This window comes from Tauraco erythrolophus, chromosome 18 (assembly GCF_009769465.1).
Source record: "Tauraco erythrolophus isolate bTauEry1 chromosome 18, bTauEry1.pri, whole genome shotgun sequence".
Lineage (NCBI taxonomy): Eukaryota > Metazoa > Chordata > Aves > Musophagiformes > Musophagidae > Tauraco > Tauraco erythrolophus.
The window spans coordinates 14,128,671-14,153,684 of NC_141482.1; the positions used below are offsets into that span (position 1 = coordinate 14,128,671).

Sequence of the window (25,014 nt, forward strand, 5' to 3'; positions counted from 1 at the left end):
GCATCCTCCCACTGGAGAGCAAACTGGAAGGATCTTGCAGAAAGCAAACTACATGTGAGACCTGCCAGCTGAGAGCTATGTGCTAGCCCTTCTATCAAGCCCTATCTGTCTCAAACACCAACACTGGATGCAAAACGAAAGCCGTGACCTTGAGCACGAGCTCCATCCTTAAGCTTTAAGGCTGGGGTCTACAGGAGCAGTTGTTGCTTAGCTCCTACCTACAAATTCACTGGGAAACGGCTAATGCATTTGGCTCCTCTGCTATTTCACCTCAGCATGAAAAAGTGAAGAAAACTGAAAGAGTACATCCACCAGAATAAGGAGCACCTTACACTGGACAAGACTATCAGAGAATTGCTGCCCTGCACGCCATCCCCAAAAACACACACAAGTGACAATTCCGCGGGGGCCATGCAGAAGAAGAATCCACCAAGGAGAAAAAAGGGTCAATAGATGAAATAGCTTCACTTCTAGGCTTAGACAACTCCAGATTAGTGTAAACTATGGTTACAGCAAACGAGCTAACAGCAAGAGCAAAGGCAGAATGGAAACAAGAGGTCCAAGCGCAACATGGCAGCTAAGGAGGAGCCAATTTATTTTTGGAAAAGGGAGGGAAGGTTATGCACAGAGTTTCAGGAAAGAAAAGTCAGATGAAAGAGCCACAAGGAAAACCCAGAGACAGTGTTTATAGACATCCCTGTAAGTAATCACCAGGCTACCACCTTAGTCTAAATGGATTAGGATGTCAGGGCATTCCCAATTTAGGATCTTTCCCCTCATCAGTCTATGCTGTCCCCAGCACTACAGGAAATATCTATGCAAACAGGCTATATATACACTGTGCTGTTTATATTAGCCATCACGTGACTTTGGGCGTTTGAGGAGCACTTGGGGTGAAAGGATGTGTGCCAAAAGCATGTCAGTCCTCAACTGGTCGCATCCTCCCCAGGGGGAGCTGGGCTGGAGACATCAGGCATACCTGGATGGAGGACATCTGTGCGTATCCTCGCCAGCTGAAGCCCTCAAACTCCAGGGGGTTGTAGCCGAAGCGAACAGCCCGGCCAGCCGGTGTGGTGCCTTCCTCCAGCTCGAACTTCAAGTGGTGAAGGTCAGGGAAATAATGGTCCCGCGCAGGTCTGAGAAAGAGAGGGAGCACTGTTACCTGCTGGGCTCCTTGGAGGGAGAAGGCAAGAGGCCACCTCCACCGGGCACACCGCAGATGCGGCAGCAGCCCAGAAGATGAGGTCCCCGTCCCCGTGGTGTCAGCAGACACCATCCCCGCGGGAGCGAATGGGAGGCAGAGCACTCCGAGGTGCATCTCCCAAGCAGCTTACTGGGTGCAGGTGGGGCCGCGCGTGCTCTGCCGGCAGCGACAGGCTCCGCTCCGCTCCTCGCAGGATGGCCCCAGGGACCCGCCGACGTCGCACCGGCAGCCTGCGGGCAGGAAGCGCCTGTTTACATTCCCGCCGCACTAACGAGCTCCCGGTCACTAATCAAAGACGTGCCCCAGCGGGCGGGGAAGCTGGGGCCCACTATTTTTATTCCATTGTATCCGTTTGCACATTGGCCCCGGCCCCACTTGGATCAGCTCCTCTTCCACCTCAGCACGGAGCTATTTCCAGGCGGCTGACGGCTGCGGGAGGAACAAGGTCTGCAAACCCTCATGGCTGGGCGCCGCAGCCCCGCCGCCAGCAGCAGCCTTGCTCCCTCTTCCCAGCCCTGCCAGGACCGCGCCGGGCAGCTGAGAGCAGCCGGATCTCCTCCTTTACCTCTTCCCATTAGCATGAGGAAGAGCAGCCAACCTCACATGTCCACGACCACCTGCTCCCAACAGGAGGAAGGGGTACAGCCGCAAGGACACGGCCAGTGGTTAAAACACACCAATTTCTGGCACCCAAGGGGGCACCTTTCCTGGCCTTTCCTTTCCCAGCCTGATAAGACTTGTATCCAGTGGTGGCAAAAGCATTAACTAAGGTCTCCAGATCCACAGCAAGACCCAGCCCCTGCTCTGGGCCATGGTATGATCAAAAGAGGTGGACATCTCCTGGCCCTTCTCTCTATGGCCCTCAGTTGGCATACGTGGAGCCACTTGCTCCGGGGTCAGCTCTTGTGCCCCTCTCGCTCACCCAACACACCACGAAGGGGGCTCACCTTGGCAGCCAAAGTAATTCGCCCTCTCCATATTGAAGTAGCCATCCTTGCACGCCGAGCAGAACTGGCCGCAGATGTTCGGTTTGCAGAAACACTGCCCGTTGCTCTAGGAGAGAAGCAGGCATGGAAGCTCGTTCCCTCCTGCTGCTCGTCACGGCTAGGCGGTTTCTCAGTTATTTGGGGCTAGTCTGAGACACTGGAGAAGCGTTTTGAGTTTCATGCTCTCCACGGCTTCCTGCGCGTGGGTGGGCCAGATAAGTTAAATTACCCAACAATGCAGGCAAACAAAAATCCAGGCATCCTAGGCCAGACCCAGAAATATTTAGGTGCCTAATTTATGACAGGTCTTAATCCTGTGTTCTCATGCAAACCCAGACTGTGGTGCAACCTTTGAGATCCCAGCGTCAGGACAGGCCTCTCCAGCAGCTGCTGGGAGAGACGGAGCTGCAACACTCCCAACACAGCACATGCCTGGAGGTGCCTGGAAGGAGAGAGGAGCAAACTCACCTGCTGGCACTCTGCGATTCCACTGATGGTGCCCTTGGTATCACACTTGCAGCCTGGAGAGAGGGAGATAAATAAGAAAGCCAGAAGATCAATCAGTCCTTGAGAAGCAGCCTGAGGGGGGACAGTACCCACCACACCAGAGGACACCGGCTGGGGTAAGAGGAGCTGGGAACTGGTCAAGTAGAGGGTAGTGCTGCACTGCACAAGGGTTCTGCTTTCATTTTGGACATTTACTGTTGAGGACACAACTACCAAAGACATTTGCTATTTCTGCGCATTTGGCCAGGAAAAATGAAGTGTGCGAAGTCTGCAGGGAGGGCAGAGAACGGCACAACACATTGCAAAAGCCCAGTGTTTCACCCCAAGCCAAAAGCTCCAGGTTCCAGCCTTTCCTCTCTCCAAGTGGCAGTTACCCAGACCACTCCAGCTTTGACATGTCACTTCAGGGTGCAGAAGGAAGGAAGAGTATGGCTTCCATCCACCAACAGCAGTCCCCACTGGCTTGGGTTTGGGTTTTGCACCAGTATAGCACGGAAAGGACTTTTTGGGGCAGTGCAAATGCCACTTCCTTACTCATGCAGCCGTAGGGGTTCTCGGGAGTCAGGTTCCAGTATAAGGGCTTGCATCTGTCACAAGCTGGGCCTTCAACGTATGCCCGACACGCGCAGGAGCCCTGGGAAAGGGAGGGGGAGAAAAGAGCAGGTGAGAATTTGCAGCACTGTGGCTGAACATGGGGTTTGCTACCCTGGCGTGGGTAACAGCTGCTTTCAGGCTGTGGGAAGGAAGGACTTGGCCCAAAGTGAGTTAAAGGGGAACCCACAAAAACAACTTGCAGGGGTTGGTGGGTTCACCTGATACTCACCGGGGTCAGGGAGGGATCTGCAGTCACCAACCCTGCTGGGTTACAGGAGCCCACTAGAAAAAAGAGGCACAAGGAGGGATTTATGAAGAGACAGCTCACCCCCAGCTGTTCCTAAAGGGGGTTATTTCTTCCCTTGCAAAGCTCTTGGGGGATGACAAGCCCATTCCAACCCAAACTATTCTACAACTCTATGATTTAGCAGCACCACACCACTATGTCCCAAGACACCAGCGTCCCCTCGCCACCAGGGAGGAGAAGGGGGTTACCTTCGCAGTGCGGAAATCCATAGGCGCCCGGCACACAGCTATCGCAGCGCGGTCCCGTCACCCTGGGCCGGCAGCTGCACTGCCCCGTCTCCTGGTCGCAGGTGCTGTGCAGAGAGCCCTCTCGGGAGCACTGGCAAGCTGCAAAAGAGGGAAGAGCAACTGCTGGAGCTGCAGGGCACAGCAGCTCCTGCATTCAAGGCTTCCCATCAACCTCTTTTGTCTGCCTGACCTTCACCACCATCAAAGCAGCCAGAAACATGGATTATAAATAACATACACATTCATTCTTTGCTTTTGGTTGAAAACATGCCATCTTAGAAAAAAAACCCAAAACAATAGAAGCTGCAATGTTTATCATACCTATTCACATACATTTATGGGTATTTTGGGAAGGGGGCAGAAGTTCTGGTTAAGGAAAAGGGGAATGTGTGCTCTCATCCCAAAAAGGTCAGTGACAGATTAGACCCTACAAAAGCCAATTTGCACCCAAACACCCAGAAGCAGCATTCAGCCATCAGGGTCTGCATTGTGGACACGGTGCGTGGCCAACAAGCCAACACCACAGCCATGGCACTGCCAGCAGCCGAGGGCAAGGGCAGGGTGATGGTGCTGCAGCTTCCTGCATAAGCTGCCTCCTGTGAAAGCACGTAGAGATCCTGCTGCCCTATCGCATGAAAGGTCAGCAAGCTGCTGGGGAGCTGCCCATGCCCTCCTTGTTCAGCCTGCACTCCTCAGATCCCTGCCAAAGGGGACGTTTTCAGCTGACACCCTCAGACTGGCTAACAGCAAAATACTGTTCATAAAACAGCAGATTTAAAAAAAAATCAGGTTCTCCTCTTCTTTCCTTGCTGTGACTCCTCTACAGCTCTGCAATCTGGACACTGCTTTACAAGGAAGAGGGGAGGAAAAAAAAAAAAAGTGACTCCTGAACTCCTGCGAGACCATTTCATCTGTCTGCAGCCTCTTCATCAAAGGCATAGTGCCGCCACCAGCACTCGCGAGCAGCGCTGTGCCAGCTGGCCACGGCTCAGGCGTCCACATTTAGTATGGTGCAAGAGGGTGAGGACGCTCTTTTGTTGCTTCAGGGAAATTGTATCACAGATTATTTTTTAATGAGCAGTAAATTCTTGCTGGGAGACATAAGAGTACATCTGGCTTCCAGTCGGACTGTCGACAGGGAGGGAGATGGGGACACTCTGCCCAGAGCTGGGAACGGCTATTCAGAGTATGCAGAGCCACAAGCACCTGCTGCAGGCATTGCTCAGCCCTGGCACCAGCAGCTCTGCTCCAGGAGAGAAGCAGTGCCCAGGGAAGCAGATGTAAAGCTCTCACCATACCAGCAGACGCCTCAACTTTCAAGCTAACATGAAATCCCAAATCCTGATCTTCATCTTTCACCCTGTTGTACAACCATACTCCTGCTGGTTTCAGCACAGTGTGCGTTGGCATGAGCTGGGATGGAGTAAGCCCTGAAGAGCGTGGATGTGTCATGTGAGCCACATCCGAGCATCTCATGGCACCTGGGTATAACCTGAACATGTGGTTTGAGACTTCGCTTACCCCACTCAGAGCCCTGCTCTCTCTAGCTGCAGGCACTCAAACCTGAGGACAGGCAGATGCAGTTCAGCATGTTTTATGTGCATCTGCACACAAAGCTTTCGGAGAGAGAGCCTGAACCACAGCTGCTCCCCAAGTCATATTCTGCAGATTTGTTTCTTAACTGGTTGCTGGATTAGAGGCCGTACATCCAGACTGGGGTTTATTTCCAAACTGAGCAGGCAGACCCGAGCTCCTGCTGTTAGTGACAGTCAATGAACTGGGGGAGACAAAGCACACAGCCTTTGGGGAAGTGGTTCTTCAAGATGTTTACTCGTTGCAGAGCACGCCTGTCAGATGAGATAGCCAGGTGAACTGCGCACAGGAAAACTGATTCCTGCTGCAAGAGACAATTATATTCATATACAATCCTGGGAGATGGATTATAGAAAGGGAAACCATTATAAAGCCAGTAGCAGCAGCTATTCCCTTCCCGACCCTGAGATCCAATGGTGGTTACTCACGTGTGCAGCTGGGGTACCCATAGAAGCCCAGGGCACACTGGTTGCAGGCGTGTCCCGCAAAATTCGCGTGGCATCGGCACTGGCCAGCTGGGCTGCAGTTGTTGTCCACTGCACCCCGGGAGTCGCAGGAGCAAGCTGTAAGAGCAGGATTCTCAATAGCCTGACGAAACGTGTGATTCGTGGCCAACCACTGCTGGTCTGAATTGTCATTCAGCCCCACAGGAATTAGCCACTTCCATCAGAACTAAATTAATTTCTTAATCCCCTGGAGAGACAGAGAATATTTTCAGCTAGAGTCATGGCCATATCAGCAAAATGCCACTGACGGTTTTTTACAGCCCATTCAATGTTTCTCAGCAGTTTAGCAGGCTAATGCACTAAAAAGACAAAAAAAGGAATAAACTGAGAAACCAGGTCACAGTGGGGTTGTGACAAGGAAGTGTGACTGATAAAAACTGCTTTGTCTTCCAGGCTTTGGCATGATCCATGACCTCCAGAACAAGCCTGCCAAATTCACAGTGCAAACAACATGGGTTTTGATTTCGAGAAACACCAAAGCCTTGCAAAACCAGGCAGGTTTTTCAGAAGGTGACAGACCAACAGGAACTGAGGGTTCATGTCCTTACCGTAGCAGTGGGGGTAGGAGTGGTGCCCAGGGCTGCACTGCTCGCACCGCGGCCCAGCAAACTCGGGTTTGCAGAAACACCTCCCGACAGAGTCACAGCCTCCCGGCAGCGTCCCGACCGCGCTGCAGCCACATACTGCAACAGAGGGAAACCATTTGCCCTGTGCTGGGAGCACGGGGCAAAGCTCATGGCAATATGAGTCTTTTTCTTGGGTTCTCAGACAAGTGTTTAGGTGTTGCTCTGTAAGTTCAAACTGTCGGTCTCTGCCGTTTGCATATATCCTCCAAAACTCCCACAAAACCATTTCCCAGTTGTCCTTCAAAACCCTGCCAGAAGACTCTGGCTTTGCGCGTGCCCCCCCAGGCCCACGGGAGGACAGATACGCACGCTGGCACAGAGGATAGCTGAAGTAGCCGGGAGCGCACTGGTTGCATGAGTGCCCTTCAAATCCTGTTCGACACAGACACTGCCCTGTCTCACTGTCACAGGTGCCATCGTACTGACCGGGGCCGGAGCACTGGCAGGCTAGAAAGCAACAAGGGCACTAGTAAATAAAGAGCTGCTTAGTCTTTCCTCTTCCTAGGAAACGAACCAGAGTGCCTGTTCAGCTGGGGCAGAAATCCAGTCGCTGGAGAAACGACAGGGAACACAGCTGACAGCAAGCATGCCGAGCCCACAGCTCACATCCATAGGGAATTTTGCAAGAGACCCCCAGGCTGGGGGGATGCTAGAAGGTCAGGGCTGGGTGGAAAATACCAGCAAAAGTCATGGGAATTTGTCACTTGGAAGTGAGGCTGGAGAATTCCTCCTCCCCCGTACAAGCGGAGGACAGGGAGAGGCACGCTCCTCCCCAGCAGGGAGGCGAGCAGGGCGAGCGTGGGGCCGCTAACCCCGAGTCACTCACGCTGGCAGCCGGGTCCGTAGTGGCCTGGAGCGCACTGGTCACAGTGTGTTCCCTGGAAGTTGGGTTTGCACACGCACATCCCCACCCGAGGGTCCTTGCGACAGGCGTTGCCTTCTGTGCCACCGGCGTAGCAATCGCAGTCTGGAGTGGGGACACACAACAAGCAACACCACACACGGCTCTCAGCTGATCTCTGCTGCTGGGCAGAGGTCCCATAAGGACAGGGAAGCAGTTGCTATGAGAGGCAACAACTCAAGCACTTGCCTCCTAATAGCCTTCCCACCACATGTCAATGTTTTAACCAAACTCTGCTCAGGCAACCAGCTCAACTGGCTCGTGGGGTTGCAGGGTGGTTGGGAGACCTCAGCATCACACAGACATTCAAGGTGCTGGTCAGGCAGCAGTGCAACACACAGGGCAGACAAACCCTGCTTGCACAAGCCCAGACGGGGCTGATTTTGTGCAGCACTGCCCAAGAGCTGTGTGGGAATAGCTAAAGCTTTCAGCTAACCAAGATGGGGTTTGGGGTTTCTGTCTGGTCACTCCATGCTCAGCTGCATCTGAGAGCTTCCCACTGCCAGGGCAGGCGGGTGCTCCGGGCCAGCAACACTGAGGCCCTTGGCCAGCCCTACTTTCACCTACAGCAGTGGTGTGGGGTGCTGGGAAGGGAAGGGCAAAAACCATCCAAGAATCAGAGCCAGGGGGAGGTGGGGAAATGAGAAGGGATGTGAGAAATTCCAGCTCAGGAAAGAAAAACCTGTCTGGAAGATAGGGAGTTTAAAATATCAGAAGGAAGGAAAAGGTTATCTGGAGCGCACTATGGAGCATGAGACAGGGGAGGACTCGGTGGGAAAGGAGATGAAAAAAAAGCACAAGGGAGGAGATGATCCCTTCGCTGCCTCCTCTCTCAGAACTACTTTGTGTCAGGGCTGTTCCATACAACATATGTGCCCAGTAAGCTGAAGACCTGATCTTGCACTGGGTGGTGAGATATAACTGCAATACTAGCATAGCGATTGCCAAAGCAGCAAGGAAAATTGCACTACTTACTTATTATCTGTCCCGCAGGGAGCACTTGTTCTCCAGTATCGTTGTGGGCGAAAGCTGGAATGGCTATGCAGAGAAAGAGACATTGCACAGGTCATCACACGCGCTCAAACAAATCCTGTTGAGATATCAATGGGTTGAGTAGTCTCAAAGCTGAACGGGCTGAATGAAAACGTGGAACTTGGAACAAAGTGCAGATATCCTACTAAAGATCCATTACAACCATTTTCAACCTGGGCTCTGGAAAGATGTCTTTCACAGAAAGTGAGAGATGAGACTCCAGTCAAACGGGAAGCTCTCGTGGACTCCAGAATGCCAGGTTCAGCCCAGCTCAGCTCTGGACCAGCTTCCACCAAAGCCAAATGCAGGCTTGTTCCCACCTGCAGGAACTCCTCCTGGGACAGGAGTGCCACGTGGCACAGCAAAAAGGCACCTGGAGAGCAACCTCGGCTGGAGCTGTTGGCCCTTCCTGCACCCGCTGGGTCTGTGAAGTCCCAGACTTGGCCACCCCACAACCCTGCAACCCCTACTTACGGTAGCAGTGGGGGAAGTTGAGGTATCCCTCAGCACAGGCATCGCAGTGCTCCCCGGTGTAATTGGGCTTGCAGTAGCAGCGGCCAGTGAGGTCCTCGCAGGTGCCATCGGTGAAGTCAGACTCACAGTTACAGCCTGCAGAGAGGGCCAAGCCAGCAGTGGTTGTCATTAACGGAGACCCTTGGCCAGCCGTGAGCACCACAGAAGCATCACTACAACACAGAGCCTCTATAAGAGACCCCACTATCTGCTGTAAATTCTCTCCAAAAATAGAAAGTGCGATTTTGCCTCTTCAAAAGGGGTCTGGCTTCAGCAAGACGGATGTAACCGACTGCTGCCTAGAAATCCCTGTCTTAGGGCATGGAGAGCAACGGTCTGCAAGTGCCAGCTGAAAGGGCACAGAGATGACAGCTAAAACTGGATTGCCCTGCAGGCAACAGCAGGGGTAACAACACATTTTTAGCTCATTCCAGCCTTAGAACATGCCACCACTTCTGATTTCATGGTTGCTGCAGACACATATACTGTCTTCATGTACAGACGGCTGCATGCACACATACATTTCCATGGGCAATGCCAGCTGCAGCAGGAACTGCCCACATAGCTGCATCTCTTATGGTGCTGGACTCCCTACACCAGAAAAATCTTCCAGCCCAATCCTTCAGACCACCTTCGCCAGCATTTTCAAATCCAAGCAGACATCTACAGCCTGCAGAGGAAATCACACTCACGATAGCAGATGTATGGAGAGTCGATCGGGTGGTCAGGGGACCGGTAGTATCCTGGGATGCACCTCTCGCAGTTAATGCCAGTGGTGTGATGCTGAAAGACAGCGGGGTAGAGGGGCATCAGTTCCTCTGCCTGCAGGATTCATACTCATCTGCCAGATATACTAAAAGCTGCAGGGTTCAGAGGGAGCAACTCAGAACTGTCAGCACACAGAAGACCTAAATCTGCTCAACATTCCACATACACTGATTTGAAAACAAAGCATTTCCTGCAAACTCTGTATCCTCCCACAAGCCCAGTCTGAGTTTCAGGTTCATATCTGACCTCAAGCCCATTTCACTTGCTTCGGACGGTAAAATGTCCTGACCGCTTTGTGCTATAAGGACAGGAGCAATCTGTTTCCTCCCAGCGAGAAAGTACAGCTACAAGTCACTCCAGTTTCATGCCACTGCACGAATTAACCAGCTCACAGTCACCTTGGGAGCAGAAAAGCTACTTTCCCATTTTCATTGGGAAGTTCAGAGGCTAAGGAGATTGGCATTTTGATGGTCAGAGAGAGACCCAGAGAGATAGCAGCACCTGAACACCGCAAACTAGCAGGGACTTTCCAATGTGCCGAGCACCAACCTATCCCTCCCAACGCACAGTGCCTCAGCAGACCTAACCCTGAAGCATCAGAAAGTAACAGTACTTCCCAGGAGACAGCTAGGAACCCAAGTGCTCTTTTAATTACTAGGGCACACTCTTTTAATCTACAGCAAAGAGACTAAATTTCCAGGAAGAGACCTGATTAAGATAACAGAAGGTGTGTGATGGGGTTGGCTGAGCTGCCAGCAAGGCTGAACTCCAGGAATCTGCAACAGCCTTTTCCAGGGCAGCCCTTCAGGCCTACCTGACAGTCAATGCAAACACCTCCCCCTTCAAACTTGTCTTCGTGACTTTTGCTGGCTTTGTGGCGATCCACCTCTGGGTCATAGTAGCAGTCATAGGCATGGCCGTTACAATTGCAAGCTGAAAATACAAAGAGGTGTTAGCTATGGTGCAACTCCACAGAGGTCCTTTGGTCACCAGTTGGATCTCAAGATATGAACCCTTCCTTGTGGGTTTGACACTGGATGGGTTACATTTCAATGACGAAAGATGCTCGAATGCATCTGGGGGATCACATGACTACCCAAGCTCCCAGAAATCTTCCAGTTCAAAAGCAAAGAAGCAGAAACTCTCTCACAAAGTCTACTCTGCAACCAAAAAAAACGCAGCAGGCACAAAATCAGTGGTAAAATATGTGCAGGCATGCAGAGACGAGAAAGAGAAATTACTCAACTTTGGGGCCTCAAGTAGCCTGGTTTAGAGCGCAATGTTCTCGCCTCTTTTATCCCATCCGGGATGGAGGTGAGCTGTAAAGTTCAGCACACGGTGACGGTGCTCTTTATAAACTCACAGACCCAACTGTCCTTTGCTGTCCTGCGTCTATAAGAGAAGGTGGGATGTAGCTATGCTCCATGCTCTGCAATCCCACTGCAGCATAAATTCCACTGTCGGCATTTACCAAAAGCTTCTCTACATAAATAAAGATGTCCTGTATGTAAACACATCCAAACGTAATTCATCTTGGAGACAGAATTGAGCAACGAGACTTGCCTGCACAAACCCTTGGATGCGGAGGAGGAACCGGAACACAAGCAGAATCAAAGTCCCGTACAGACCTGGTGGGCCTCCCTGTGTGAGCCTTGACTGAGCATCGTTAACCACTGTGCAAAATGTCCTCTCTGCAGGGCCAGATATCTCCATTTCACCCAGTGCCACACATCATAAACCAACCATTTGGGTGAATGGCTTCTCTACACTACAACGTCAAGGGGCTGGAGAAATGCAGTCAATCTGTGCTTTGCAAACAGCTGGAAAAGGAAGTAAAAACCCGACTCCAACTTACGCTGGCATTCGTTTGCGCTGTCCGCTGTGGCAGGCTTCCACGGGAACTGGTTGAAGCCAGGGCAGCAGCGATCGCAGGACCCGCCGCAGGTGTTGTGCTGGCAGTCACACTGCAGCCTGCAAGGGAGAGGAAGGAGGTACAGCCAAGCCTGTCGTGCCAACGGGGACGTGTGGGACAGGGAGCTGCCACATAACCCTGCTGTGCACAACTGTCACTAGTCAGATACACAAACAAGTGATGATTGTTAACCCAAATATTCTGGAAAAGAGGCTTCTACTTTTGAATTGCTGATTATTATTTTTTTCTGAGTCAAACACCAAACTTTGCTCTTCCAGTGCCATTCTCTCCCTTCTTCTTCTCCATCATTACTCCTCTTTTCTTCACAGGCAGAAAAGGACTAGAGAAAAATCAGTGTGCCACTGCCTGGCCAGCTCTACAGACAGTAAAGCGTGAAATGGTTGGAGGTGCCAGCAGTAGAAACCCGAGCTGAAGTAAATAGTTTGAGAGGAAGCTGCATGGTGCAGGGACACAAAGATGTCCCCACCACTGTGCAGAGGCAGGGTGGAAGGAATAAATGATAGCCCAGAGCCAGAGAAGGATGAGGCCACACAGGTCCCATCTGTTCCTCCAGGTATACCTGTGCTTGCAAAGAGGAAGGCATGAAATTTGAATTAAGGCTTTTAGCAGATGCTGGCCCCCTGCTCGCTGTGAAATACACCTCCTGCTTTTCTCAGCCGGCACAGGCAGGGCTGTGCTGGGTAAACATGCAGCTCCGGAGGCGCCAGGCAAGAAATCTCGACAGTCGACCTACGGATCTCGTCCCTGCTCAACCGCAACGGTGATTCATTAACATCAGTGACATCATCTCCAAAACTTCCACTTAGCAGAAGGCGATTCCCATCCAACACAAACGCTTTCTGTTGTATTAGACTTATGGATAATACAGCATGTTCTAGCTTTTATCTATGCAATTACTCATTTCCCCTCAGGGCCGGTCTGCCACTCCCATCTCTCCCCTCCTCCAATGCATTTCCCTTCAAAAGCAGTGTTTAAAACTAAATGTCATTTTTTAAAACATTAGAAACAAATGGAACAGTCATTCTGGCTCAAATTCAGGGGTGCAGACACACTCTTCCACGGATGCAGCGAGCCCAGTGTCATGGTTTCCACTTACATGTATTTTTAAGATGTGGGACCTGCAAGCACATGTACAGTGAATAGCCAGACAGAGGCAGCAGCATGGGACAAGTGAACTCATTTTAATGAAATATGGGATGATCTGAAAGTTCAGGGAAATGCAGACAGGATCCACACGCAGCATGTTTGCTTCGGCCAGATGGGTGTAGAGGCAGGAGGTCCCGGCCCTGCTCGCAGTCGTCCCCTTGCAGACACCACGAAACGCCCAGCCGTACTCAGCTCTTTGAGCGCCCGTGATGCCCCGTCCCCACCCGCCCACACTCGCCAGCTGGGCTGTGGCTGGCAGACTCCAGGCACAAAACCAAGCCCCTGAGAGCCTGGTTGGAGCCTAAGTGGCAGAAATGGGACCTGAAACATTCACCCCATGTTTTGTAGACCCAGAAGGGAGATGCAATGAGAGTCAAACCTTGGCCATACCTCTGTAATGAAACAACCCGCAGACCTCTCACCTGGCTGACTACCACCCAGCACTTCCAAGGAAACAAATTTAATGGGTTTTTTTTTTTTCCAGGGCAGCAGCTGTAGATCAAGATTAACATGCATATACATATGTGTGGAGAAAGATGGTCACTAAGCCAGGGAATTTATAAACCTGCTGAGCAGTGTTAATCTACCCGGCTGGAGGACGTGGCTCCAGCCACATAACCCATCTCTTTAATGTTTGAAAAGCACTGGTTCAGTTCCCAGAACGCAAAAAGATGGCACTCAATGAGGAAAGAAAGATGAACGTTTCAGATGGAAGAGCAGCTGTTTATTTAGTCTCTGCTGTCCAGAGTTAGCCACAACCTCTCAGAGAGCTCATCCATCACAGCGGCTTTACTGCACCTTGTGCCTGGTCTGTGCTGCTAATGAATTATGGACAAACGTGTATAAGCTACAATATTTACATGTTTCATTGATTGAATATATACAAGGAAGAAGTGGGAGTGGTTGTGTTCACATAGCACATATTTCCTGGTCGTCCTGCTGTAAAAAAAATAAAACCATAGTCTTCCCACTGGAATTGATGCTCAGTAACGGAGACTATAAGCAGTTTCCAGTGAGCAGCTGTGTCAGAGCTGAGCGCGGCACACAAGTGCTACAACATCTGGATTTGGCCTGGACATTTGAGTAGCACAATAAAGAAAAAAACAGCCCCTTCCTCTAACTGCTTCTGACTGTTCAGAGGGAAAAATCACCTGCAAAAGGGACTTGCAGACGGCACAAATCTACCAGCACACATGGTGCTTTCCCTTCCCAAATAGGAAAGGGCAAGCTAGTGTTCAGGATCCAGCAGCAGGAAAGCGTCCCTGACCTCCTCCTGCAGCTCTGCCTTCCGACCAGCCAGGCTGCTGTTGTCTTTAAATAACATCTTGCTGGTTATCTTCAGCATCAGGCACCGAAGCAGCAGCTGGACTCTGTGGCTGTCTCCTCTCTTGCTTGTGGTATCTGTGATGGGACAGTGAACCCACGGAAACAGCTGCTCTTATCAGACAGATGCAGAGCACTTGCAGGGTCCTCCTGAGCTCACATCAACTGCAGCCACATGTTAACACATGAATCCTGTCTGGGCTCTCCCTCTGCAATGTGCCAGGTCCTCACTGATGCTTATCTCACTGCTCACAGGGTTTGCCAGGAGAAAGGTTTGTGCCTGATCCTGCCAGTGTTCACCTTTAACCAGGAGAACTTTTCTTCCCTCTGCTGAATTCAGCCCATTTGGTCTTGGGGCAAAGAGAGACAGTTGTGAAAAGTGCAAAGGACCCTTGAGGAGGCTGCATCTGCCCACACACTGCAGGCCCTTGCACACACACACTCACACGGGGACCAGACACGCTGCCAACTTAACACGGCTGGATGTGCAGCCTCCGTAACTTGGCACTTCAGAGAAGCTTTCCAAAGCTGGATAAACATTATCATTTATGGCCAGGAAGTCAGTTCACGAACATGCTCCATCACGTCCTAAAGTCTTTGCCAAGATTTCAAGCTCACCTCACCTCTATCAAAGTGCTCATCCTGCCTTTCTGGGCAACAGGCACAAAAAACACAGGCATGTGCAGAAGAGAGAAGCTAAAATGAGAAGCAGAGACCTCCCAGACAGGCTGAGACATAACTGGGATTTTTAATAGGGCCAGGCCAATTCATATTCCTTGTCTCCCTCTATTTGCACTTCCTTGCCCTGCTGTTGCACATCACCATCTGAAGAGGCAGGACATGTGCAGAGGAACACACGGCACCTTCTACTCAGACAGATTGCACAGATTTCCAAAGGAATGACATGTTCCTGACATCTGGGGCCCATGACACGAAGGAATAGTGTGTCCAAGCCCCAAGCTGCCTCTGCGATGCCTCATCACGCAGTGTTTATGGCAGGTATCATTGTGCTGGCTCTGTGTTACATCAGGGCAGGAGAAATGGGACAACTGCCCAGCAGTGCCCGCTTCAGCAGGAAGGCTGGACACAGCTGTTGCTGGAGCCTTGGAGAATGGCAGCGTTTTACTGATGACGCATTTTCTCAATTGAAAGTATCACATTTCTGCTGACTTCTCTGTGCTCCTTGGCTTGCTAAGAGGGTACAGCAATGCCATGAGAAGTTCTTCTGGTTATCCAGCATCTTTGTCCTGACGCATCCCAAAAGGCTTTACAGATGTTAAGTGCTGACTGTACGAAGCACCCAAGTAGGAAATGTTTTCTCCTCCCAGCAAGCACAATCTGCTCTGGGTGAAATGCAACAGCTGCTTGTGAACATGTGCTGCAACATTAGAGCACAGTTTGGGGCCAAGAGAGAAGATGCCAAATACATCCAAATGAGAGTGGAGAAGGGGAATTCTGGTAGACAGAGACAGTTGTCAGAAGTGGCACTGAACAAGGATCCCAACACATCTCTCCTCCCTGAATTTTCCCTCCCTTCCTGGAGAGACCCAAGTCATTAATATATCCAAGAAACGTCACAGCGTTTCTATGTTAAAGAACCACTTTGCACCATGAAGCCCTTTTCCCCCTGTACATGAGTGTCCTGTGCATCAAGCAACACCAAAGCCTAAAACAAAAACACGGAACTGTGCATTCAAATATTTATGAACTTCCCTTGTCAGAGAGTTTGGCACACTAAGGCAGACTTGCTTACCAGTACATCTTTGTTTTAATACTTAGCAGCTTTAACCTTGGCTGAGACTCACTGGAATTTTATTTTAGAAGATCCAAAAGCTCTACATGATCCTGATGAGAAAGAAATATAAGCTTCCCTCGTCCAGCTGAATCTACCCGTCCCTTTCATAAAGGCAACATTCAGACTGCAAACAGATGGCTAAGAAGCAACACTTTCATGGTCTGAAGCAGCTCTTTGGCATTTCAAGTTGCCAAGGCGGATGGGAAGGGTCCCATGAGCCAAAGTGTAACTGCTTTGCAAGCTCTTCTTCTGCAAAGAGTAGCTGTTTAGCTATGTACATAACCAACATACAGTTCTTATAAGCAGAAATGGGCAGTAGAGTCTCCGGTTTCTTGGGAGACCATCTGTTTATGAGGACTGTCCCAATTCTTAAGAAGCCATGTGGGAAGCAAGAGACTTCTCTGAAAAAGTTCAGAAACCAGCCCTGGGCTTTGAAGAGAAACCTCCATGTTCAACAACAGTGTCGGCTTTGCACACCTACCCTTCCCATTCCAGCGCCCCGCTCCCATGGGGATGGCAAAGCTGTGGGCAGGGAAATCAGACCAGGGAGCTGATCTGGATGAAAAATAGCCTGACAAAACGTTTAATTTTTGCTACTTTGGCTGCACCAGTTTCTGTCCTGAGCCACAAACAACAGTGCAGGCTCAATTACGAGCTCAGGACAGAACACAACTCACACGGTATCTTTCATTCTTAGCACAATTCAAACGTTTTTGCACAGAACTGAGACATTGAAAAATGTACCTGTAAGGGTCACTAGGGTCTTTGGCATCACAGACGTCTGCATGGCCGTGGCAGACACAGCGCCCTCCAATGCTGATATCTTTGATGCTGTAGTAATACTGGAGAGCACAAGAAAAGCTGGCATTAATATCTTTCCGAATAAGCTTTATAACTGCCCTACTCAGGATTCAGCTGGAGTTCATCCAGTAAAATGATGTGTTGAAATATTTTCCTTAGAGTGACAAGCTGGACCTTGTAGGCTGCAACATCTGCCTATGGTAAGACCCACTGCCAATAGAGCCCATCAGCAACAAGTTGGGTTCTCCCAGCACAGCCAGAAAGTCACATGTGACATCAAAAGGATGTTTTCCAGTTTCACACTGTTGGTGCTAAGCACAGTTCTTCCCCAGCAGCCCCCAGCTCCAGCTGCGGCAGCAGTGGTATCCACTGCAGATGCCTTCAGCTCGGGGAGCACAAGTACAGAGAGAGAAGGTCCCCATGGGCAACATCCAGGGATGTCTTTTCCCCAGAGGTGGCATGCACAACTCTCAAACACCTGCACCTCATTAGCAAGCGGTATCAAGGCCTGCCTTACCCTCCTTGTCACTGTAGGGTCCCTTAAAGCTTTGCCCATGAGGTGCCCAAGCAGAGTGTTTGTCTGCAGGAAGCGCAGTCTGATGTTGGTGGCTTTTGTGAAATTTCGCAGGAGAGGAGAGTAGGAGAAATTCATGGCTCCTGGGCGCCCATTTACCAGAGAGACAACAATCTGTGAATGCAAGGAGGGAAAACAAATCTGCGTGATCCTCTGAGACAGGAGGAAATTAATCCCTCCCTCAGCCAAATCCAATCTTTACCTCCCTTCAAGACAACTAATCAGTTCCCTGCCAGCCTCATTCGATTTAACTGAGTAGCTTAAGTGGCATTCCGAAGTCAAGAGGGAACCAATTAATAAGAGTACCCACGGTCACTGAGAAACTCTGGAAGATCCAGGGGACGAAAACGTGCAACTGCTCACCTCCCCATTTTCTAAAGGCACAATCCGGGAGTATTCAGTAGTGCAGATGGCATGGTCATCCTTGGTGATACGATCCACAGTTTGCAGTCCAAACTTCTCAATGCAGTCCCTCTTGGAAGCTGTTCATCAACCAGAGACGAGAGCAGTAAGAGAAAAAGGAACAATTCAGAGCCCTGTATTGATTTTCCCACACTAACCAACAGGAGAGATTTGTTACGCATTTACTACGTACAGATTGCTGTGTATCATTAACTCTGCCATTGCTAACACACACGTACTCCACTAAGGAAGGGAGTCACTATCAGAGTAACAGGCACGGTCAGAAAATCCCCCAAATCACCTCACTGCAGTAAATGAGAAGAGTAAGAATGGCCATTGCACCTACTGAGACCACCTGCAGAGAAACCCACCCCTTAATTTTGGCACTAAGCTCACAGTTTGACCAGCTCGAGCTCTAACTCTGGTCTGAATTTGTTGCCTTGCTGGCACTGGATTTACTACACTGCTCCCGCTCAACTGAGGAAGGGCTGTTTGCTGCTAGAGCTCTGCTCCTGATGTAGGAGCTTGTACCATCACATTCATGTGCATCCTTAACTTCTTGCATAAGTCCCAAAGAGCCAGCCAGCACAAAGCCACACAACAGGAGCAACCACAAGCCACAGCCACCACTGCGACATCTCCCACCAGGCAGGGGAGGAGACCTGCAATGTTTGGGAGAGGCAGAGTGACTGCCTGCAGGATATCTCCTTCTCCCACCTTACTCTGAAGTCTGCAACCGTTGTTAAACCAACGCTACAAGACAGAAGTGCCAAAGCTGCCCAGAACGACCCCTTGAGTCAGCCATCGAGGGCTCCTGCCACTAAGGGGCAATGCAAGGCTGGCTAAAGCCAGGGGACACAGGCACCACCAGGCAGTCACACTGCTGGCCCTACAACCTACTTTGGGGACACTGCATGCCAGGACTTTCCTTGCAGCTGTAGGAATGTCCTGGCTTCCTTGCACAGCTGTTCCTGCAAGTCCAGCACCCTCATCCCCAGGATGTCCGATATCCCTGTGCCAGCAGAGCCAACTATACCACACAGTGAACATGCTGGGGCAGTTCAGGATCTGATTGAGCAGAGTGGTGAGCAGTCACACCTACTCATGCAAAAATCTAAGCAATGCCACTCTCAGGCCACTCTCTGAGGTTGTTCTCCCGGGGAAGAGCCTGGGACAAAGGCTGCTGCTCCCTCTCACTCCCGTGTCACCTGCGCCAGGAGCTCTCGGCAGTGCGTTCCGAAGCACACGTTGCTGCAGTGCTCCTGAGGGTGCTGCCACGGGAAGAAGGAGGAAGAAAAGGCAGCCAACACAACCTGCTGCTTCTGCCAGCGCTGCTCAGCTCACACAGGGAGCTGATGGGGAAACGTTAACATAATTGACGGGAATAATCCTCCAAAATCTGTTGCAATGCACCTCCAGAAGGCACACCTCTCGCTCCATGTGCTGCACTGGTAAGCAAAGCCAGGCAGAAGGAACAGGAAGAGGGGAGTACAAAGAACTTCTTGCCACCCCTGCCTTCACCTCTGGCTTGCACCCGCCCACACCTCAACTACAGCAACGTGGCCTCGCTCCACGAAACACTGTTTTGGCAGCAGTAGGAGCTCAGTTGCATCCACAGGAAGATGGTGTGGAAACATTTAACATCAGGTCTCTGGCTGCTGAGCTTTGCTTCACCAGGTGCTTTTTTAAAGGCAATTTATTGTGAAGCCCCAGTGAGGAGCCTGTCACCACTGGCTCAAGATGATTGATTTCCAGAGCACTGCCACGGCCGGGCATGGAGACAGGATGCTCAGCAAGAGCAGCTACTCAGGAAAACCAAAGAACTCCTCCGGTTATTGCACATCTACACAGCCGTGTGAGCCAGAAGCCGGACACTCTGAGCTAAAACAGTGACCCATCAGCCTTAAACCACAGCAATGTTTTACGGAAACAGCAGACTGTGGAGCCTACCCTCAGCAGAGAAAAGGGCAGAGCCTTGCTCTGCGCCGTGGCTGCCTTCCCCTCCACAGTGGCACTGCCCAGCAAAGCAAGACAAAACGGACTAATCCTGCACCACAGGCTGAGCTGGGGCAGGCAGGGCTCTGTGGGTCTGCACGGAGAGCTGGGACTGGGCATCTTTCACGTCCTGTCCCCATTTGAAACGCTGTGTGGGGAACCCTTCACGTGGATAAACACCATCAAAAATCTCTGCCCAGTGCTCCTGCTTCTCCTTTGGTGGCCGAGGCAAGCACAGTGCCTCCCCACCGCAACGCACGGAGAATTCACATTGCCACGGTCCCTCCAGGCCCCCTCCCCGAGAGAGACCATCAGCTGCACCGACAGATGCTTTCCACGACAGTCATTTTTTCCCTCCTCCCGCAGAGCTAAGCCCAAAAGCACTTCAGCAGCCTGGCTGGGGGGCACAGGGCAGCCTGGGGAACGGAACAGATCCCACGACAAGTGGGGCTCGAGGGGCAGTGCCGAGCCAGCGGGGATGGTGTCACCCATGGCAAGGCTTGCTGGAGTCTCTGGAGAACACTTAACTTTTCTGTCAGCTGCTTTTAACCCTCTTACTGAACTGACCAGTGTTTTTATTAGACCACCTACAGAATTCCCCATGCCAAAAATAAATCTCCGCAAAGGACTTCTTGTGCTAGCAAATCTGGCAGGTTTTGGAGCAGCCACCTCTTTATTTCCGTGGGAATTTTCCACTGGGCTGTGTTACTGCATGTCACGTCTCGAGGAGGGTGGTAACAGGGCCTGATGCTGCGGGAGGGAAGAGGACCTCAGACGTGACAGCATTGCCACTGATCACAGGAACAAGCAATGGGGGCAAGAGCTCCCCGCTCAGCCCCAGACCATGCAAATAGCATGACTGTAACGGGCCCCAAGAGAGGCTTCAGAGCTGGAAGGGAAATTCTCAGAAAAGATGGAAAAAAAGCAAATCGGGCAATTTGACAGCAGTAATTCCCCACCAGCACACAGCAGAGGAGAAAACATCTGTGCTGGAGAGGAGCTACCACACTAAGGCAACACAGCAGGTAAAAAGGCTGCAGTTCTTTCCTGCACAAGAAAAAGCCAGAAAACCTAAAGCACGGGCTGGCAGGTCAGCCAGAAATATAAGCCTTTAGGGGCAGCCCAGGGCAAAGCCTCTGAGTGCTCCCAGGTTCTTCCTCAGCAGGTTTTAAGCTCTAGCTGCAGATCTTAACTCCCATCTTCTCCCATTACTGCTGTTGCTTCTGGGAAGGGTTGGTGATTAACAAGTTCCTCAGCATTCAGCTACCCCGTAGACCCTTCGGGAGAAGAGACCTGTAGGACTTGCTGTTTCTCAAGGTTTTAATTCAAGAATTGGGATAAAAAAGATTCCAGACACACAGACTGGATCTTTGCAGCCGCCATTTCCAGCTGGTTGTATCTGATCACACCTTGCATAGCAGCAGGACAGCAGCTCCTTGCCCTGCACAAGCTGTATCCGATCTCCGGTAACTGGTAAAGGGGCCTGCTTTTTGCATCCACATTTTCCTGTTACAGCAGCCACTTGGAAGCAAGCTGCTGGTCTGCCTTTGGAGGAGCTGAAATACACCAGTCTGGATATGGTACAGGGCAGATGGACAGAGGAGGGCAGGGAGGAGATGACAGGAAAACTCATGTTCCAGACTTAGACCAGCAATGCCCAACCCCTGACACTGGTGCCAAATTTGGCATTCACAAAGATTTGGGTGGGCACCAAAGACAATACTTAAAAAAATACATTTAGCTCCTGAGAGCAAAAAAAGTTCTCCTGCCCTGAGGAGCTTCAACTTTTGCAGCCTTATTGGACAGAAGAAACAGAGGACACATAGTGCATCGCAGAGATGACACAGAAACAACTCCAAACCAGCCCAGTACTTGCACAAAGAGCCATCTTTACTGTGGCCTCACTACCTGGCACCAGGCTGCAGCTCTCTTGTAACACTGCCATACTCACAGGCAAAATACTGCCAGGGCTCGTAGGTGAGGCCAAAGTCAGTCGATCCGCTCCAGCACCCAGAGGTCAGGACGAGGGGAATTGGCGAATTTGATCAGGACGTATGCCACATGGAAGAGCTGAAAGAAAGGAACACAGAGTTAGTTGGCTGCTTGAGGCATCATGAAAACCAGGGAGAGCTTAGTGGGATCCAAGCCAAACGCTCTGCAGATCCTGCTGCTCACAAGCAGCCTGGGGAGTAAAATCCTCCGTATCTAAAAGGATCGTGATACAGCACGGCTGCTGGAGAGAGCCAGATTAGGGAGCTCAGCTCCCACCAGCCCAACGCAAACAAAACACAGACTTTGTGGCTACAGCCCTACTCGGGAGGTTGTACTGGGACACCTTAGACTTAAACTCTTTGTGAGCAGGCGGCCCTACAAACCAGTGCCACTGCCTTGCCCAAACCCTTCCGAGGGAACCTCATCCTGGCTCAGCAAGGCAAAGGTTGGCCCCCACCACCAAGCTCTGCAGGGTGATAATGAAAAGCTGCTAAGTGTTACGAAGCTGTTCTGGGGGACCTGGCTTTTGGGCTGTCCTTAGGGTAACAGGTGACACCCCAGACTGTTATACACATGCCAGTCTGGGAACAGCCAACTGCACCTTGCACACGATATCACAAAATCCTTTTTTGTTTTTTTTTTTTTCCAAAGGCTCTCTACATGGCAGTCCTGCTTCACCCACTTATGTTTTTAAGTTGGTTGCAGAAAAGCCCCAGCACAGCAACTCTTTCCCAGGTGGCACAGGGAGGGAAGAGCAGGAGACCCACTTGGCTTCAGCACAGCTCTAAGGCTGGGCTGCTCCCATTTGTCTGGACGCCGACGCGTGCACACACACCCTTGCCAAGAATAAAATAAACGTACTCAGAGCTAAAATGTCAGTACTAGAGAGAAACAAAAGCCCCAGCAGAATTTCCCTTCCCCGGCTGGCACAGGCTCGCTCCAAGAATCCCCACTCCATCAACCTGTCACAAAGTGATATTTAAGGCAAATAAAGTTCTCTTATCAGAGAAAATTCCTAATGTCAAAAACAACCCAAAAGGGAGTTCAGTGCTTAAAAAGCAGAGATTTATAGCTCAGGAGTCCCTCCTCATACAAAGTTGGTGCTGTACAAGCATACATCCCCCAAAGACTAACAGGTACCCAGAGGGACGCTCCTAGAAGGGGAGGAAAAGGACGGCTCTGTGCTCATCTCAGCCCACTCACCCCAGCCATAACCAGTGTGGGAGGGTCAGAACAGCAGCCTGCACCTCAGCCCTGCCCCAGCCACACACATCGTTGAGCCAGAGGGCAAGTATTAATAACAACGTGCCTTCAAAATAGCCCTGACAACCAACAGGAGACTTTTTAAAAGAAGAGACAAGGAAGAAGTATTTAAACCTACCAAGTCATCCATAAAGTACGCGTCTTGCTATGGTCCATTCAGATGGACAAGGGGGTCTGAGTGCTGTTGTGCAGGTATGGAGCAAGAGGATGGGTGCAGCCCTGCAGATTGGCACCGGCTCAGTCTCCACCTCAGCAGGTGGAGACAAACCCTCCTCAGACTCCTGCCGGACACTCCTCTGGCTCCAGGACAGCTTCTCCTCCACTTATCAGGGAATGCTCCGGTTCCCACCGCAGGCTGGTGGCACCTGAACTTATGCCTGGGTACAGGCTAAGGGGGCTCAAGAGAGACACCTGGGGAGGAGCGAACTAGATCCATGTGGAAAATCTGCGTGATGCTGCAGCACCGCAGGTCAGAGGCCAGTCTCCAGCTGTGAGTGGGCAGGAGGGTGAGATTTGTCACCACTCTCAGGGTTTGCGCTGCTAAGGACACATGCTACCCAGGATGAAGAAATCAAAATGGTCACCTAACAGTTCCCTGCTGCCAAAAGACTGGCAAGCCCAATCAAGGGCAAAACAGACATCCTTCCCAAGTTGCTAAAAACTGAGGAAAACCAGACCTAAATGCTGCCTTCAATCCCCTCTGCAACCTATATGTTGTCAAGTCATATGAGACTAAGCTTTTTTGGAGAAGCAGTGTTTTCTGCCTGCTTAGTCTCTCAACGGAGCTGCTATTTGTTAGTGTAGCCCAAGAGGCTTCAGCTCAGGCAGCTGCTTTGTCTGCAGGACCAGTTCTCACAGCTTAACATCTGCCTCTTGGCATGAGAACAAGGCTGAGCACCAGCCAGTGGAGTTACACCTTCCCTCCGCTGTAAATCCTCCTCCAGCTTTATTCTACAGAGAACAAATTAGTGCTCCTGCTGGAACCTGGCATAGCCTTTAGCTGGACAAAATTCACTGTGGCTCCAGCGTACCTGCACATCTTCTGGTCTCAGGCACTGGCAGAGCCTCTCCTCTGAACGAACAGCAATCACAAACATAAAACTAGAAATGTGAGGGATATCCCTATCTTCTGCATTTATCTTTTTGCAAAGCCAGCTATGGATTTATAGTCAGTAGATCCCATGGAGTTTCTAAGGTCTCATCCTCACTGTCCAGTTTCATACTGAAAAGAAATGTTCCTAATTAAACCTCCTTGAGTTCAAACTCCTTGCCTGCTTCGAGCTCTCAGAAGTCCCCCGCCTCTGGAGAGCGTGGGTTACGATCCAGCCAAATCAGTGCATGGTGAGAGTCAAGTTTTTGCACAAACACTGAAACTCGACACAAACCCAAGCCTAGGGCTCAGTGCTTTATAAAGAGAAAACAAAAGCCAAAAAAAGAACTAGTGCTGCTGGTTGCAAGCCCTGGCGTAAGCACTCCTGGGACAGGGGAGTGGCAGGGTTGGGCAGGGCACAGGCTCATCACCCGTAGGAGCCCTCTCTAGCTGAAAGAAGATGATGTAGCTGGTTTCAGTACGTTTTAAGTCATGGGAGATGTGGATTTGTACATGTACACACGCCGGGCACTGGGAAGAACTGTGTCTGTGCTTGCTGAGAGGTCTCTGAAAAGGCCAGTGCCAGGGTTATACCATCCAAAACTTTTATCTTTTATTGCAGCTTGTCACAGGGAAGAACAAGGACCTCTGGGTTCTTGCTGAATCAGTTGCAGTATCTCAGCCGAAGCCCAGTTTGGATATTCCTATCCAGCTCGCGCTCTCAAAGCCAAACACGATTCCTCTGCTCCATACCCAAACCCATCATTAGCACTGCTGCGCACTGTCAGACTGCTGCTCAACTTTATTCCAGTTGTGACCTCGACTTTGGGACACAAAGAAGCCAGCCAACATTGCACACTCACTCCCCTCCAGCACATAAGGGTCAGGGTCATTCCTACATGGAGCACAGAAAACATTCAGGAGCCTGTGCCCGCA

At 51.0% G+C, this 25,014-nt stretch overlaps 1 protein-coding gene across 1 annotated transcript in view; it reads right to left on the reverse strand.

Moving 5' to 3' along the window:
- LAMA5 (laminin subunit alpha 5) overlaps positions 1-25,014 on the reverse strand; it is a 91,810-nt gene that overhangs the window by 29,130 nt on the left and 37,666 nt on the right. The window contains 21 exon segments of the mRNA XM_086623119.1: positions 980-1,136; positions 1,335-1,434; positions 2,152-2,257; positions 2,659-2,711; positions 3,232-3,331; positions 3,521-3,573; positions 3,787-3,924; positions 5,847-5,981; positions 6,473-6,607; positions 6,860-6,997; positions 7,377-7,517; positions 8,427-8,489; positions 8,958-9,092; positions 9,689-9,779; positions 10,579-10,697; positions 11,620-11,735; positions 16,706-16,803; positions 17,280-17,450; positions 17,700-17,818; positions 21,685-21,730; positions 21,732-21,803. Coding sequence (XP_086479245.1) covers positions 980-1,136; positions 1,335-1,434; positions 2,152-2,257; positions 2,659-2,711; positions 3,232-3,331; positions 3,521-3,573; positions 3,787-3,924; positions 5,847-5,981; positions 6,473-6,607; positions 6,860-6,997; positions 7,377-7,517; positions 8,427-8,489; positions 8,958-9,092; positions 9,689-9,779; positions 10,579-10,697; positions 11,620-11,735; positions 16,706-16,803; positions 17,280-17,450; positions 17,700-17,818; positions 21,685-21,730; positions 21,732-21,803 — 2,286 coding nt within the window.